The sequence below is a fragment of the Coenobita brevimanus genome, chromosome 93 (genome assembly GCF_032717465.1).
Source record: "Coenobita brevimanus isolate Jiangsu-jjx chromosome 93, ASM3271746v2, whole genome shotgun sequence".
NCBI classification, from domain to species: Eukaryota; Metazoa; Arthropoda; class Malacostraca; order Decapoda; family Coenobitidae; genus Coenobita; species Coenobita brevimanus.
Window position 1 is genome coordinate 50,704,051 of NC_137046.1, and position 16,491 is coordinate 50,720,541.

Consider the following 16,491-nt stretch of genomic DNA (forward strand, 5'->3'; position numbering starts at 1 on the left):
AACTTACCCAGATAAATGGCAGGAAAGCACACTAATTCAACTGTATGACGCTGCTCTAACATAAGATTTTACTGAAAATAACAGAAAGACTAATAAAGAACATATTATTTTTTAACGCATTAAGGTAATTTGAACAAACTCTTACTATAATCAAGATACGATTTACATGCCATATACTAAAATAATCGAGAATACAATTTAACACTTCTGCATTCGTGACGACATAAAGCAAAAATTATACAAGACTGAGAATGAACAAACGGAGCAACGACTGACTCTGGGAAGGAGAAACAAGATGACCACGAATGAAGATATGAATGAAAGTCGGGAGGAAAAAAAAAAACTGCAGGAGGAGGAGGAGGAGGAGGAGGAGGAGGAGGAAGGGAGGGAGGGAGGGAGGGAGGGAGGGAGAGAGAGAGAGAGAGAGGGGGAGAGGAAGGATGCGGTGAGGTGCGCCCCGGATGTCCAAGTTTACGGAAATCCTTCGGAAAATGATGGCGGCGAGTTCCGGCAGGGGCAGGAGTGAGGTTAGGAGTGGCAGGTGAGAGGTGAGGCCAGGTGAGAAAACGCAAAACAAACAATTATATATCTATTTATTTATCTATCTATCTATCCATCATATACACACACAAACAGGCACATACACACAAAGAGAGAGAGAGAGAGAGAGAGAGAGAGGGGGGGGGAGGCAGGCCTGAATGGGTGATGGCAATCTTAACATGAGGGGGGAGGGAAAGGCTCGATTAATGAGAAAAAGAGGTGAGGAAAAATGAACCACATAGTGAATTAATTAAACCGAAAAGTAAGAAGGACATGGGATCAGTGTGAAGTGTGAGTGTGAGAGGTAGGAGAAGCATGTAACTTAAGTCTGATGGCATACTTTTTATTTGTTCAGTTTAAGAGAGACTTTTCAACAGGTGCGGCAAAATATAGCATTTATTTAACCATTCACTTCCAGGGTACCCTCTTAATTTTAATAGTTTTCCGGTTGCAGTAACATTTAAATAAGAAACAGGTCATAGGATTAAAGTGGTTACGGCGAAAGACGAATGTGAAAGGTAGTGAAGATTATTTGCGTTGAGGGCGGCGTGTAAAATAAGTTTAAAAAGAGTAAGCACAATTCATGCAACATTAATCCTGATTCTGAGAAACACACTAAAATGTATGTCAGCAGAACCTTTCCGCCCTCTGACCGCTGGAATTTCTCTCGGTTGAACAAAACCGTCTGGTGAAATTATGAATAAAATATCTGGTCGTGTTCACTTTACCGGTTAACTGAGAGAGGTTTTAATATTTTTACTACGAGGGGTCTCCCAAAAGATCAAGAAACTGTTTGATTGTAGAGTCAAATATATATATATATATATATATATATATATATATATATATATATATATATATAGATAGATAGATAGATAGATAGATATATATATATATATATATATATATATATATATATATATATATATATATATATATATATATATATATATATATATATATATATATATATATATATATATATATATATATATATATATATATACATATATATATATATAATATATATATATTGAAATAGACGCTAAATAGTCCATCTGCCCCATAAGAAAGAGTAGCAACAAATCCTTCCGTGAACAGGTGTCCGAGGCTTAGATCAAGTATCTAATTATTGCTGACTTTTTGGAGGGTGGGGCTCCATTTAGGCGACATTAGAATGTGGTACGTGCGAAGACTGCTGGGCCTTAGGGAAAGGATTATTAATTCTACCGCCAGATAATTCTGTTCAGCTGAGAGATACCCGTGCCCTCGAGAAAGTCAGAGTCAGTCTCGACCAATGAATCAGAGGGCATGATTTCACTTTAGTACTTAATTTTAGCTGCCACTCGACGATATTAGTGATGTGAGGGAAAGTCCTGCCATCTAAACTTTTAAGGGTAGTTGATTGAAAAGCCTTCAGTCACCACTTGGAGATGGAGTTTATATGCGCAAGGCAAGGCGTCATTCTTATGTAGCATTCTAACCACTGGTCCACCAAGCGCCTACACTCAAATATATCAACGAAAAACTATATACCGGTAATGCATGCCGGGTGCGGGCGGCAGTGAGTGCTGGGAGTGCAGGCCAGTCTCGCCGCCGCGCCGCCGCGCTGTTGACTCGCGGGAAACGCTGTGTTTTTCATAACCACAGGAATTTCACAGTTTTCATGTCAACAATGTGGTGGACAAACGGGGCTCTCTATTTGTCCGTCAGCAACTCTTAGAGGGGACCATAATCGACCGCGACCTAATGCTGACTGTTACACTTGTGCCACAATCACATATCGCTATACGCTATATCAACGATAAACTATATGATTCATATCTTATTTTTGCTACCGTTCGAAGATTTCATTCAGCTTAAGGGAGCCTTTCAGATATGAAGAGCTTAGATTTTGCCTAAATTCACTCCTTCACTACTAAAGATCTTTCCAAAGTCAAGTAATATCGCTGGTCATAACATGAATATAGTAGAAAAAATCGTCATCGCAGTGAAGTGACACCATTTCCAAACGAAAGGGTCTTCCTGAGCATTATAAGTCGTTTGGTAACAAAAATGCACTAGAAAAATCATCAATAACGTCGTTGTGGTAATGGAGGTTAAAAGACGCCCTTCTTGAGCTGTATCTAGTCGTCAAGTGATAACAAGAATATCTAAGAGAAGTCTTCGTTGTGTCAAGGAAGTTAACGCTATTGATGTCACAGCGACGTACTGTAATAATGCTACTGTATAGAAGTATGTAATGTTTCACTACGATTTCATATTGTTACTATTGTTACACCCAGACGATGTTATTCGGCTTTCAGAAACCCCGTAGTGAGAGGATTGGAATGGTTCAGCCAAACACTGGGTCGCATTCTGGTTAGTTTAGGAGACACCAAGCCAGCACCTCGTTCTGGGGTTACTTGACTGCTGCGGTCAGTCGTTAGCTTGTGAGCCTCCACACCAAACCCAGTGGCAGTCAATGGGGTACGAACCCTATTCAGAACTTCTCCCGTATGTGACAACATATGGCAAACCGACCCAGCCACCGATTCGCCCTCCCACTCTTTTCCGACTATTTTGCAAATCATAGGTTAGTAGGAAGGGAAGAGATTAGAGAAGAACGGCAGAACAGGTGAGAAGACTGTGGTAAAGTATACGTTTAACCAATAATAAATGCATTTTGTAAAGTGTACAAGATTACATGACGTAATTCTATATTTACTTTTGCAGTTCCCCGACGATTTCATTCAGCCTGCGAGTTAACCTGATCAGTGATGGTGTCAATGAATCTAATCCCTCTAAATCGAAAAGTCTTTCCCAAGCTAAATGAAATCGTCTGGTAATACCAAACACAAAATAAAAGATATCGTAGAGAAGTTAATACTCTCGTGTATGTAGAATCTAAAAAAGACATATTAAGATGTTAAATGAAAAACATACAGTTAACGAGAGAGTTCCTTGGAGGTCTACAAAGCCAACGAGAATACTGTCCATTATCGACACGAAACAACTTGCCCAACACAACACAACCCTCCCGACACGACACAACCAGGTGAACGACAATGGACCCAACCCCCTCAGCACTCTTCTCATCACCTGTTGCATTCGCAGTCCAGGGACAGTTCTCTCGTCGGCTTAGGGGGCTTTCTAGCATGTGTTTCTTAGCGATTTATAGCGTACAGTACACATCAATATTCTCCTCTCTATTATTGACTGGATTACAATTTGCATAAATACCAAAACGTGAATAATAACGAATAACAAGGAGAAAAAACTGGTAAGGAAAAAAACGTACTTATAGTTAGTTACCCACATCGATACTACCTTAGAAGCAGTATTCGCCAGGGCTCGGCCGGCTTTTTAACACATACACCTTCTACCATATTATCGTCTGCATGTTATATACTAATATTCTATTTAATGTTGTTTGTTTTATTTTTTACACAACAATAATTTTTGCATTAATAAAGTATGGCTCTACGCTAATGTGTTTGATGAAAAATAAACCAGTAAGGAAGAAATCTAAGATTCCTAAGGTGACGAAAGCACTGGGTCAGGAGATACTGATATTCACCAGAGTTGAAGGTATTAACGAATGTATTTCCTTTATTTACTGGAAGCGAAAGTGAAATAAACTATCATATTCCCATATTTGTTTGTGGAGACTGCATGAGAATACCGTTTATCACCAAGCCGTCCATGACTGATCCAACAAAAAAGGAGCGGGCGGGCAGGAGGGGGGAACATTTTTGGAAGTAAAGGGAATTATGTTCGTACTCAGAGGAGGACTTGACCTGCTAACGTAATTAGATTAACATCTGCAGTGTGATAACATCTTTATTTAATTTAGTTAAATGCCTCAGCTTATGAGACTGTCCCGAGAGTGACGGAGATAGGAGACAATGTGTACAACAACCCTTGCAATACGAGGACTTCTTACCCTACTATAATTTTGCAGCGCATGACGATTTTCTTAGAAGAGTGTCATGGGAGTGAAGAGGTCAAGATCATTGTCCAGTAGCTTATGCAAGCATGACAGCAGCAGGGCGGTGAGGGAGGCGGCACCCGTGCTGTAGCTAGCATATCGCGGCGCAGCGAGGCGGGCAGGGGCGGAGAAGAGAGGCGTGGGACGGGGCGGGGCCTCACCACCAGCGGCTCAAGACGGCGCGCTTCTACATAATTGAGATGTTAAGCAAACACAATATTAAATCCTCATACACAGTCCGTTTATGATCGAAGGTTTTGATATCCCATTGAAAAAAAAGCGACACTCCAGATAGGGATTAATACATCCCTTCATCGCGAACGCTTGGGTCCTGCCAGGCGTGGTGTAAGGCGGGGACCAGAGCGGCCCGAGTGTTCTGTGGCAGAGATGTCGTTCCCACCCTTGTGTCCCGGGCAGGTGGGGTGCAGAGTTCGGCGCGGGATACGCCCCAGGGGCAGAGGGTGGGCGGCCTGTACGGGAGCAGTGGAGCATGGTGAGCCCTACAATGGGGTTTCCGGTGAGGTCCTACCTGTTGCCCTTCATCACGCGGACCCGGCTACCTGCACCCTCGCTCACCTCATGGTTTACTATCCTCAGATAAAAAGATCAGTCTTAACATTATTGTCCCTAAATTTCGAGGAGCTACCGATACCCGGCCCGTCGGACCTGTTCTCTCCTCCCCTCCAAGGAAACACCACCTGGGCACAACCTCAGGTCCTTACACAGATTTTTTTGGGGGGAGCATGTAAGTGGGCTCACTCTGTGCTTCCTACTCACCACGTATATTCATTCACTTGAACCCATCGTACTTTGGTACAATATTAACTCATCCAAAATTTACCTTGGATTGTACAGAATCCAATACACTCTGAAATCAAAGAAGATGCATTCTATTGTATTATGACAATGATAAAGAAAACCTTAGGAATAACAGTGCCAACTTTCCGGCACGGCAAAGCAACTCAAGGACCAAAGGGTGTGTATACTGGCTACGCAACGCAACTCTGTATCGCACCCACAGCGGAACACTGCAGCTTCAAGGTCAAAACTACTCAGTCTTCAGCCATGATCATGCATCCTGGATGGCTGCTATTATACGCACGCGTGAGGGGCCACAACACTATTGCTACTTTTGCTGCACCTTTATATAAACTGTGCTATAGTACTTCTCGTTAACTTTTTATAAAGAGATGAGTTTCCTTCGCAACATGCAAAGACAATGTTTAATATATACAAGACACGATTATTCATGGAAATGAGACAGAATAAAAAATCACAGTATGTATGTAAAAATCCTACGAAAAAATAATTTGTAGTTTCTGGAAATACCTCTGAAACTTACTCTGCGAATACTCTCTGAACACCGTCACTACACTCAGTATTATATATATATGCAGTTTCCCCTTAAAACTGTGCATGACAGGTCTAGCATTCAGACAAACTATTAATTCAGGAAACTGAAAGGGGACATCAACACTCACATCATAAAATATCATACAGCTGGTTTTACAGATGAACAATATAATACACTACAGATGCCAGCTCTATATACAAACACTTAGTTCGTGCTAGTACGAGAGAAAGTATTACTAAGCACTGGTTTTCACTCAAAACTCGTGCTACAGAACAGTTAAAAAACATTCTCTACATACATTAGGCAACAAGTCGTTACTACAGGTCGTGCACATTCCACTGAACACACACACACACACACACACACACACACACACACATATATATATATATATATATATATATATATATATATATATATATATATACATATACACACACACACACACCCACACACACACATATATATAGATATATATATATATATATATATATACACACACACACACACACACACGAATACTACATTAATTTTATTGTGTTAATTCGTGGTGACTGGGACAAGGTTCTAGTGTGTTAAGACAGGCAAAACAGCTACACTACACGACACTGCTACACTCAGCTTACCATTCCTGCTCCACGTCCTTCTTCTCTCGTCTGAAAGTCGATACGAAAAGTCTTCAGTGAAGTTTATATAAGTTTCGCACATTGTTACTGGCTGCTACACAGTGATGCACAAGAGAATAATAATAATAATTCAATATATTTTATTCTGATCCACCACCAGCTTGTGTGACATATCGTCCACCAGCGTCAGTAATAACAGTAAAGAGAGATCGTGGATAATTTAGTGTAATATATCTTGGAGTAAGACTCAGAAATAAATTAACTTCATACAGCACGTCAAACTCCTTAACTTGCAGGAGACACTAGGCCATCACACGAACAGTGAGTCGTCACAAAATCAGAGTTCGATAAAAACTAATTTCGTTTTAACTTTCGCTTTCGTCATCAACGGGTAATTTACAAGACAGCCCTCTTCGTTGCGTGCAGTGGGACGTGAGGTGTGAGTGGCGACGAGCGGAGGGTGACGACAGAGACGTGGGGTGGCGGTGGTGGTGACGGCGGGTGCGGAGACCAATAAATCAAGGTGTGGGAGACCGAGAAGTTGTGGCGAGCGGGCGCGAGGTCCCGGGACGTGTGATCCCGCTCAATTAATGCTTTTGTGTGACACGCGGACGACCAGCAGACTTGTACGCGTACGCGGTTACCGGTTAGGGACTTCCGTCTGCCACTTCCTCTCTTTTTTCCGGTAATCAGGCGAGAGCGAACAATTGTAAGGCTGGCATATATTGGTTATTCATGGCTCCCTTGTGAGATAAAAATCTTATCTTTGAATATTAATGATGCACTGAATGAAAAGAAAGATCTACATGAGGCAGCGGCAGTAGATTACAGCGTTGTCAGTCATTGGGCGCGCGCAAGAGTGACCCCGCAGGAACCCATGACGTCACGACAGAAGGGCGGAGCTTCGCACGGGAAACAAAAGGCAAACGGGAGAGTGACGCACCTAGTGATAACGCGAGTCTATGTTTTACGGCCTCTCTGTTATAGGAGAGCGGAATGTAAAACTCTGTGTAATGCTTCTTGTACAGGAAGCCAAAGACAGTGGAATAAAGAAGAGGACACAAACTGATGTGGCTACGACTAACAATGCTTCACCAGTTCAATTAAATCATCTTTCTTGTGAGGCTTTGGTTGCGCCGCCGCCGCGGGAAGACGGGTGGGGATGGAGGCGACAGGAAATTAATATTTTAGCATGGTGAAACGCGAGCAATAAGTGGCACTGGCGGGAGAGGCGGTCAGGTGAACACGACACCTTACACACGTTTTTCAGGGAGGCTTGGGGGAAAAGAGGGAGACGGAGATTATATATATATATATATATATATATATATATATATATATATATATATATATATATATATATATATATATATATATATATATGTATATTTAAAATCAGAGAGAGAGAGAGAGAGAGAGAGAGAGAGAGAGAGAGAGAGAGAGAGAGAGAGAGAGAGAGAGAGAGAGAGAGAGGATGGAATGAAGGGTGAGAGATCAGGAAAGGAACGATGCAAGAGAGGAGGATATAAACGAGATAGACAGAAAAATGGGAAAAGGAGAGAGAAATGTGGTAACAAGGAGTGAAAGATGAGAGACATGAAAAGAGGGACTACGACAGGTGGGAGAAAAACAAGGAAGAAATGAAAGGGAACGCTGGAGGAAACGGAAAGAGAATGTAGTAAAATGTAGTAAAAAGGGAACTAAAACTGAGAAAAAGTGCGTAAAGAAAAATATTCAAAGGGAAAAGGAGAAAAAAATGAAAATGAAAGGGAATATGGGAGAGAAAAAGAAGCGGGAGTGATGGGTGATTAATTCAGGAATGCGGTGCGGGATAGGAGAAAAGGACGACAGAATTTTGAGAAAAGAGAAACAAGAGTGTAGGACGTGGGAGATGTGTGAGAAAGAAATGAAAAAGATAAAAAAAGCGAAGACGAGAGAGAGAGAGAGAGAGAGAGAGAGAGAGAGAGAGAGAGAATCACCAGCGCTTTTAATCACGGCTTCAACTGTTTTTTTTTTTTTTTTTTTTTTTTTTTTTTTGTTAGTAACGATAAATGACTCAGAATTTCCCACTTCGGTAAGAACGCATCCCGGGATCCTCGTTTTGTACCCTCCTCACACCCGGCCACGACAAAGCCTAATTACAATACAATTAACGGAGAACACGAAATCGCTATGAATTCCACAAGGACAAGCGTTTAGGGGATGTGAAATACTGAATATGAGTAAGTTCCATCGACAGACTCTTTCCCCAGCCATTTTCTTCGTACTTTAATCCTACCATCCTACACCATCATAGCTTGAATATTCCTGACTGTACTGTCTTTTTCTTTTTACAGAAATAGTTAGAGTCTTAAAACGACGACCCTATTTTCTAAGCTATCCCTTCTAGATACCAAACGGGCACTTATCTTCCTTTGTATTAGTGGTTTTTGTTATAAGACAGGTTTCCCCTAACTTTTACCATTTTCTTCCAATCATACATTTTCCCTTCTAATTCTGATTCTTTGCTCTTGTTCACAGTTTCATATTTTGTTTCAGTGTTATCCTCCCATATCTGCCTACTTTCACATTCAGGGCCTATTCGTCTCTTCATTTTCACCCTGCACTGGCTCTGTTTTCCTCCACTACTATTTACTCAACATTCTTAATTTTCATGGTTTTATCATATGCATCCACCTCTCCTCCCATTCTTCCCACAGTCACCAAACAAACTCCCTTAAAACTAGTTCCACCTCCTCTTCTCCATGTCCATCCAGCTTCTAAACAGTGTTGCTCCGTCAGTGTTCATTAATCTTTCTGTTCACCACTGTACATAACTCTCTGCATTCCCCATCAGTTCTTTCTTCCTAGCTACCTTCTCTGTTCTTCCCACCACATTTCTTTTCCCAGCTGTTCCCTTTCTTTATTGCCTTCTTTCACACTTTCTTTCTCTTTCCATCCCCTCTCATTTCTCGCCTCCTACCTTCTCACTTCACCTTTCTCCCGCCGTCTCTCTCCTCATTTCTTCCCCTACCTCACGATCTCTCACATCTCATCTTCTCATCATACCTCTCCTGTTAAGTCTCCTCTTCTATCACAACTTCCCCTCCCTACCTTCCCTTCTCATTCAAGCCTCTCTCTGCTCATCTTTCCTCTTCCTTTTCCAACCTCCCTTCCTTTCTTCTCTTACTACCCCACTTTTCTTCTCTTCTCTTCTCTTCTCTCACACTTCCCACGCTTATTCCGCTACCTTTCTCTTTTCATCTCTTCTCTTACTATCTGCCAACTTTTCACTACTCTTCTCTTCTCTCACTACCTTTCCTCTCTCCTCATCTCTCTCCTTCTGTCACTATCATCCCTCTCTTCTCACCTCCATCCCTCTCCCTTTCCACTTCTCCTTTTCCCTCACTACCTCCTCTCCTCTCCTCCCTCGCCCGTTTTTTCCGGTCGGCTGATCCGGCTTCCGGCGATTCTCATGGCTTAAAACCGGCACGCCCATCCCAGCCGGGGCTCGTTACCTTCATTATCACCTTCATCACCATCACCATCATCATTGTCTCCAGCACCATCACCATCATCACCACTATCATTGTCTCCAGCACTATCGGCCTCCCCATCACCACCACTCCACCTCTTGTTCTCGTCAGTCCCCCTCTGCCCCAGGTCGCTCACCCACACGATAAAGGTAAAAATATTTCCCCGACTGCATTGTTGGTGTCAGCTGGGTGACTGTAAGCCACACTTTCTTTTTCCATACTTTTCTTTCACTTCATCAGGGCTGGCACTCCGATGACATTTTTTTTTAACATTATTTCTACTTCCACCTGGCAATTTTATTAATCAGTTTTACTCAAGTGTAATGGTGGACGGGATAACTAAGGCAATATCTAACACTTACTTTCGAAAAATCTCTTCAAAGTTAATCAAAACGTCTGGAGATAGCAAGAATATAAAAAAATGCGTCTTCGGAGTCACGGGGTAAGTATCATAATTTTCACTCCCTCTAACCCTGATGTATGTATTTGTCATCGAGGTGGCCGGTCATCTTAGGCTACCCATTAAACTGATCTCAAAACTAAAAAGGTAAAATCTGTTTCATATGCTTTCAACCTTTGTACTGTGTTACTGAGAATAGTTACCCATTTTGTGCATCAATCCACTGTTAGTATTCCTACCTCCTATAGCCATTATCTTCAGTGCACAGAAACCGAATAATCCACATGCCACATTTTTTCCAACTTTCATCTCTCCATGCATTGCACCTCAATACACAGGTTTCAACACGAACAGAAAATTAGCTCCCAAGCCCATTCTAAATGACTGTGCAGTTTTTCATCTCAACTTCTCTCAGTCAATTAATGCATACAGACTCACCCTTCTCTCTAAATTCTACAGACAGGCTACACTCACTACTGCCTGACAGCTCTCCTTAGTCTTAACGCAAATCTAAGACTACTGTTCTGTCTTAGTGAATAATGCATCCAAGCTCACTTCTCTCCCTCAGCTCTCCACTCAGACACTGCATCTAAGCACACTTCACTTTTTCAGCTCTCCAGTCAGACAATGCATCTAAGCTTACTTCTCTGCTTCAATTCTCCAGTCAGACAATGCATCTAAAATCACTCCTCTCTGTCAGCTCCTCTTAACACAATTCTATCCCACCACCATCCACCCACAGTGCGTCTAAATTTACTCAAGTAAGCTTAGTACACAACCAAACTTAGTCCTCTCCCTCATCTCTCACTCACACTGCACCTCAACTTCTCTCACAGTTCATCTCCACTCATTCTTCTTCCTCAGTCAAACAGAAAATAATCTCTCTCTCTCTCTCTCTCTCTCTCACACACACACACACACACACGCAACCCCCCCCACACACACGCAACCCCCACACACACACACGCAACCCCCCCCACACACACACGCAACCCCCCCACACACACGCAACCCCCCCCACACACACACGCAACCCCCCCACACACACACACACGCAACCCCCCACACACACACACACAAGCACCTCCCCCCCCCAACACACACAAAGAGCACACTTCAAATCTAGGCTCACTCCTGTCCCTCATCTTTCAACTCACTCCCAAACTACATCTCTCAGCCCTCCATCTTTTGCAGCGTCCCGGATGTGCTTACTTGCTCTCCTCTTCCCTCCACGTCATCACTGTTTACCCTCCCTCACCTCACCGCCATCACCGGGCCTACGTCCCGTCTCCTTCCCTCACAAATCCCAACATCTCACCTCCCTCCCACGGCATGCACCAACACAGACGCTTTTGTTTTTTTTTTCTTTTTGTCTACTTTCTCCGTGGCTCGAGTTTATCTTTATACATTCACACCTTTCTGTTTTTTCAGGGCCTGTTCTTTTGCTTCAGCACTTTTTTTTTTTATACTCCTGGAACGCTTTTAACTATTTACACACACGCTCTCTCGCTCTCTCTCTCTCTAATTTTCTTATACTTGGTTTCCTTCTGTTAGAACATCTCCCATAAAACAAGATGTGAACTTGGACCGCGCCAAAAACTGTCATTATGGGAGGATTCAGACGAAGATCTAATAACACAGTGGTATCATGCGGAATAATAGTCTTAACAGTGAATCAAATGCATTTCAAATCCGTCGTTTTTAAGTCAGAAACCCGATCGGTGCGTTTAAATTTCCTATGAACAGCATATATCACTTAGGGATTTGCAGTTTCAATTATCATTATGTAGCACACCTGTAAATATTATACTATGCCGCATAACTGTATATATTAAAGCCATCACATCACGGTTGCTTTTAAATGATATTGTATTTACATTTACCCATAAATTTATATGAGAAACACTATGACAAAGCACCACAGCAAATGACTACTTATAACTGCGTCGAAGCACGAAGTACATTTAGCATACCTTACCCTATTTGATAATATTTAACTGTAATGTCTTTTCATGTCGCTTCTTATGTCACTTCTTTTAATATTTTAAGCTTTCATACAGTGTACTTTATAACCAGTAAATAATGAGTAACAGCTGTACTGACAGTTTTTCTTTTGGGGGGGGGGTGGAGACATGCTCGTTGTTCCAGACATGCCGTTGATTTTTTTTTTTATACGAAGTCCTGTGATTAATGATCTTCCTTGTAATTACATATCCAACAGAAACTAATTATGCTAATAATAATTTTTAATGTAATATATCGATCATGATAAGACGCTCATTATGAAATAAATGTAATTCATTAACCACTTCACTGTTACTCAATGTACAACCAGTAAGAAACTTTCACACACAAGATCACTCATAAATACAAGTCAACATAAATATTTAGGAAATGCAAAAAAAGTTTTGTGCAATATTATACTAAATACTAATCAATAGATAACGTTTTGAGCACTGTATGAAGTGAGCAAACTTGTATATCAGAAAGAAAGTACAAATGACAAAAATTTACAGGATATAGAAAAAACAAGAACTGTAAGAAATAATTTCACAAAGACGGCTGTGATACTGACCGTCCAGGTACTGTAGCGACTGTGTGGGAGTAGGGTGAGGGGTACTGGCAGATGTGTTGGAGGGTGAAGTAGTGGTTGCAGACGACGAGGACGACGCTGTAGAAGGCACTGCTGGAGGGAGGGAAGCGCTAGGCACGGTGGCAGGGGGCGGGGGTCCGTGCGGGGTGGATGACGAAGACGAGGTGAGGACGGGATTAAGGCGGTGCTCGGGAAGAGGGCCCCCATAGCCTTCCAGAAACTCGTTGAAGTCGGGGACGTACTCGTGGAAGGTTGGCGGCACGGAGGCCAAGGCGGACTCTTCCTCCACGTCTGTGGAACAACACAAGGAGGTCTGTGTTAGTCCATGATTTTCACAAACGGTGATGACAATAATCTCTGATATCACTTATTTCTGTGGGTGAAAAATATTTCGGTGGCCTAAGGTACAGTCCTAGGAAAACAAAACTGAGCTTATGCTCAGTACAGTAAGGATTACAACTCTTTCTACAGCAACGGAAATATATTCTAAGTACATTAACCATACATGACAGAAAGAGAAGAAAAGCTATTATGAAAACGTACAACAAATTGTATACATACACACACACACACACACACACACACACACACACATATATATATATATATATATATATATATATATATATATATATATATATATATATATATATTACAGGCAAACTGTGAAATCAGTCATTTCATGAAATGTCTAGTCAGTTCGTGAAATGAGTGTAAATTGGGATGCGTTAATTTAGGTTAGATTAATTTAGGCTGCAGTTAGGTTAGGCTGGAATAATCTAGGTTAAGCTTGGGTTAGGTTAGTCTAGGTTTGGTCAGATTGGCTTAGGTTAATTTAGAAGAACGCTACGTTATGTTATGCGTTCATCTAAATTCATCTAACCTAACTTAACAAACCAAGCCTAACCTAACCTAAACTTAGCCTAGATTATCCCAGCCTAACCTAATCGTACCTTAATTTAACCTAACCTAAATAAACCCATCCCAATTTAAATTTATTTCTCTAAATGACTAGGCATTTCATGAAATGACTGATTTCACAGTAACATATATACACTACTACAACCATCTTCAAAGCAAACCACCAACAGTAATTATATTCCAAGTGATATTAAGGTCACTTTAAAAGCCACTGTGAATTATGAGTGCGGTAGGACCAAGAATCACACTTAGATACCTGAAACTGGAAGGCAATAGCAACAGCACCACACTAACACCATCAAGTACAACGTCGCAATAAACATGACAAAACAGCACTGTAGATGACAAAAGTTCTTTACCCGCTTCCATTTCTTCTATTCGAACTAAAATGGACGGTAAGACAATCTTGTACTGAGGAGGATCAGGAAGCGTGCATGAAGAAGAGGGCACGAACTGGAAAGCACTGTCATGAGGAAGAAGAGAGGAGGACGCTAGAGGAAGGAGTTTTGATTGGGCAGACATGATTACAGTGTTTTGTTATGGGAGTGTCGCGCTAAACGAGCAGGTATGAGCGAGGAAGTGTATACGACATCAACAATGGAAAAAAAAGTTAATCTGTGTAAGGTAAAAGGAAACACTGCATAATGTTAATATGCAAAATTAAATATTCTACCTTTTGCAAACTAATGAGCCTCCGATATCGACAGTGTTGATAGGGAAGAGAAGACGTAGACTGAGTGGAGATAAAGTATCAAAAGAACGGATAGTCACTTTTCAATGAGTGATGCAGGTATGGAGAGGACTGAAAATTGCATGCTAATTATCTGTAATCAAAATACGCAGAAGAAAAACAATAATAATATTAAGGAAAAACTTCGAAGGTTAAAAAAAAAAGAGAGAAAGAGAGATGAATGTGAGGTGATAGAAGGGATATTAGAAAGGGGTGAGGGAGGATGTGGGTGAGTGGGGACCTTCAGCATGGTAACCCCGACAGTGAGCGGCCTCCATGGCTCTGCTTGTCACCCCCACTACTTCCTGGCTCCGCGCACCGGCACTCACCCGGGAGCGCTGATGGTTGCCTCGCGGGTCACACCTGCTTATGTAATAATGGTTAGTGGTTAGAACGCCCCGGTCGGAGTGACGGCCTTGCATAGGTTCGATCCCCAAGAGGTGACTAAATGCTTTTCGATCATGTACTGTAGTGCCTCTAAGGGAACTGAACTGGTTATGTAACCCTTAAGTGTACTGAAGAACGACAGCCTACCTTCTGGCCCCTACACCTCGACAGAGTATGATGGGACTGACTCATACAGCCTTTACTATACTAATTAATTAACCTTCTAATATATGATGAAGTTGTAGCTGCATATGATAATACCAACGGCAAAAATAAACTCTTGCGAATGATGGGATATTGTTTCTTAACTAAGAATAACTGTCAAACTAAGGATAAAGTTGGATTACACAAAGTGCATTTCTTCTAATGTTTCCCACTCACTAATATTTCCATCATACACTGCAACGAAAGTGAGAAAGAGTGAGGGACAGGGAGAACAAGGAAGGGGAGTGGAAAGGAAATAGGGACAACGAGGGGGAAGAGGAAAGGGGAAGTGTGAGTGCATGACTCTACGGAAGGAAGCGGAGGTGAGACAGTGTGAGGGTTGAGGGCAGCACAGCAGCCTTGTCTCCACTCATGGTAGCAATGGCACAAAATCTGCACGGTCACCAGAACCAGTGTCAAGTCAAAGCAGGTTCTGGAGGGCGCGGTAGCATTCACCCTTGTTTAGAGCTTAACCAGGGGGTGCGGGGCGTTCCGTGTGCCTGGGGGAGGGTCAAGAGGTGTTCTGTGAGCCTGGGGGCAGCGAGGAAGCAAGGAAGGGGTCTGACTGTGGCGGGATGGGGTAGGGGGGGAACCTGGGGGAGCGCTGGTGTAGTGTCCCAGGCGTGTTCCCCTTCAGCGACTGCCCTTTACCCTCAGCGCCTCCAGCCTCCCCCCGGGCGGTGTTTCACCTTGAGGCAGCGGCCGCACCACCAGCCCCCTCCCTTCTCCTCCGTCCCTCCCTCCCGTGGCTCATGCACCCCCGCCCGTAATTCACACGACCCCCCTTCCCCCTCCATGCTTCCTCGCCCCAAGACTGGCGCGGCCGTGTATGCTTCGTGTAATGCGTGGTGATGAGCGGCGGGGTACGGGGGAGCAGGGGGGCGGGGTATGGGAGGGGAGTGTTAGTGGAAAATTAAATGAACTGCAAATAAAGAAGGTAACTAGTAATGTAAGTTTTGGGGTTAAAAAGTGATGATGTTGAGTTACAGTTATGAAAATTTGTATACAGTACTTACCAATTTTTCAAGCCAAAGACAACGACAAGTTTCTAAATCATGGAAATATATCTTGGTTCTGTACAAGCTAACTTTCACGACCAAGACCCTCTCCCTCCCTTTGTGTTTCAGCCACTGGAATATTTTACACGGCAAAAAGTGCAGCCAGCCAGGGTGATATATTTGGGGGCGGCGCGTGAGGCGGCGGCGGATCACTTCCTATGGCCCGGCGTTGAAGTCACCAGGAAGTAAACAA

General features: G+C 42.5%; 1 protein-coding gene across 4 annotated transcripts in view; it reads right to left on the reverse strand.

Annotated features, from left to right (window-relative positions):
* The window catches only part of LOC145412596 (protein C-ets-1-like), a 550,754-nt gene that overhangs the window by 12,376 nt on the left and 521,887 nt on the right, over positions 1 to 16,491 (reverse strand). For 3 of the 4 annotated variants that reach the window (XM_080282508.1, XM_080282509.1, XM_080282511.1), the window contains 2 exons: positions 12,981 to 13,289; positions 6,491 to 6,520 (listed from right to left, as the gene is read on the reverse strand). In XM_080282508.1, the coding sequence (XP_080138634.1) occupies positions 6,491 to 6,520; positions 12,981 to 13,289 (339 nt within the window). The remainder of the gene's footprint in view (positions 1 to 6,490; positions 6,521 to 12,980; positions 13,290 to 16,491) is intronic. The other variant, XM_080282510.1, reaches the window with a different exon arrangement.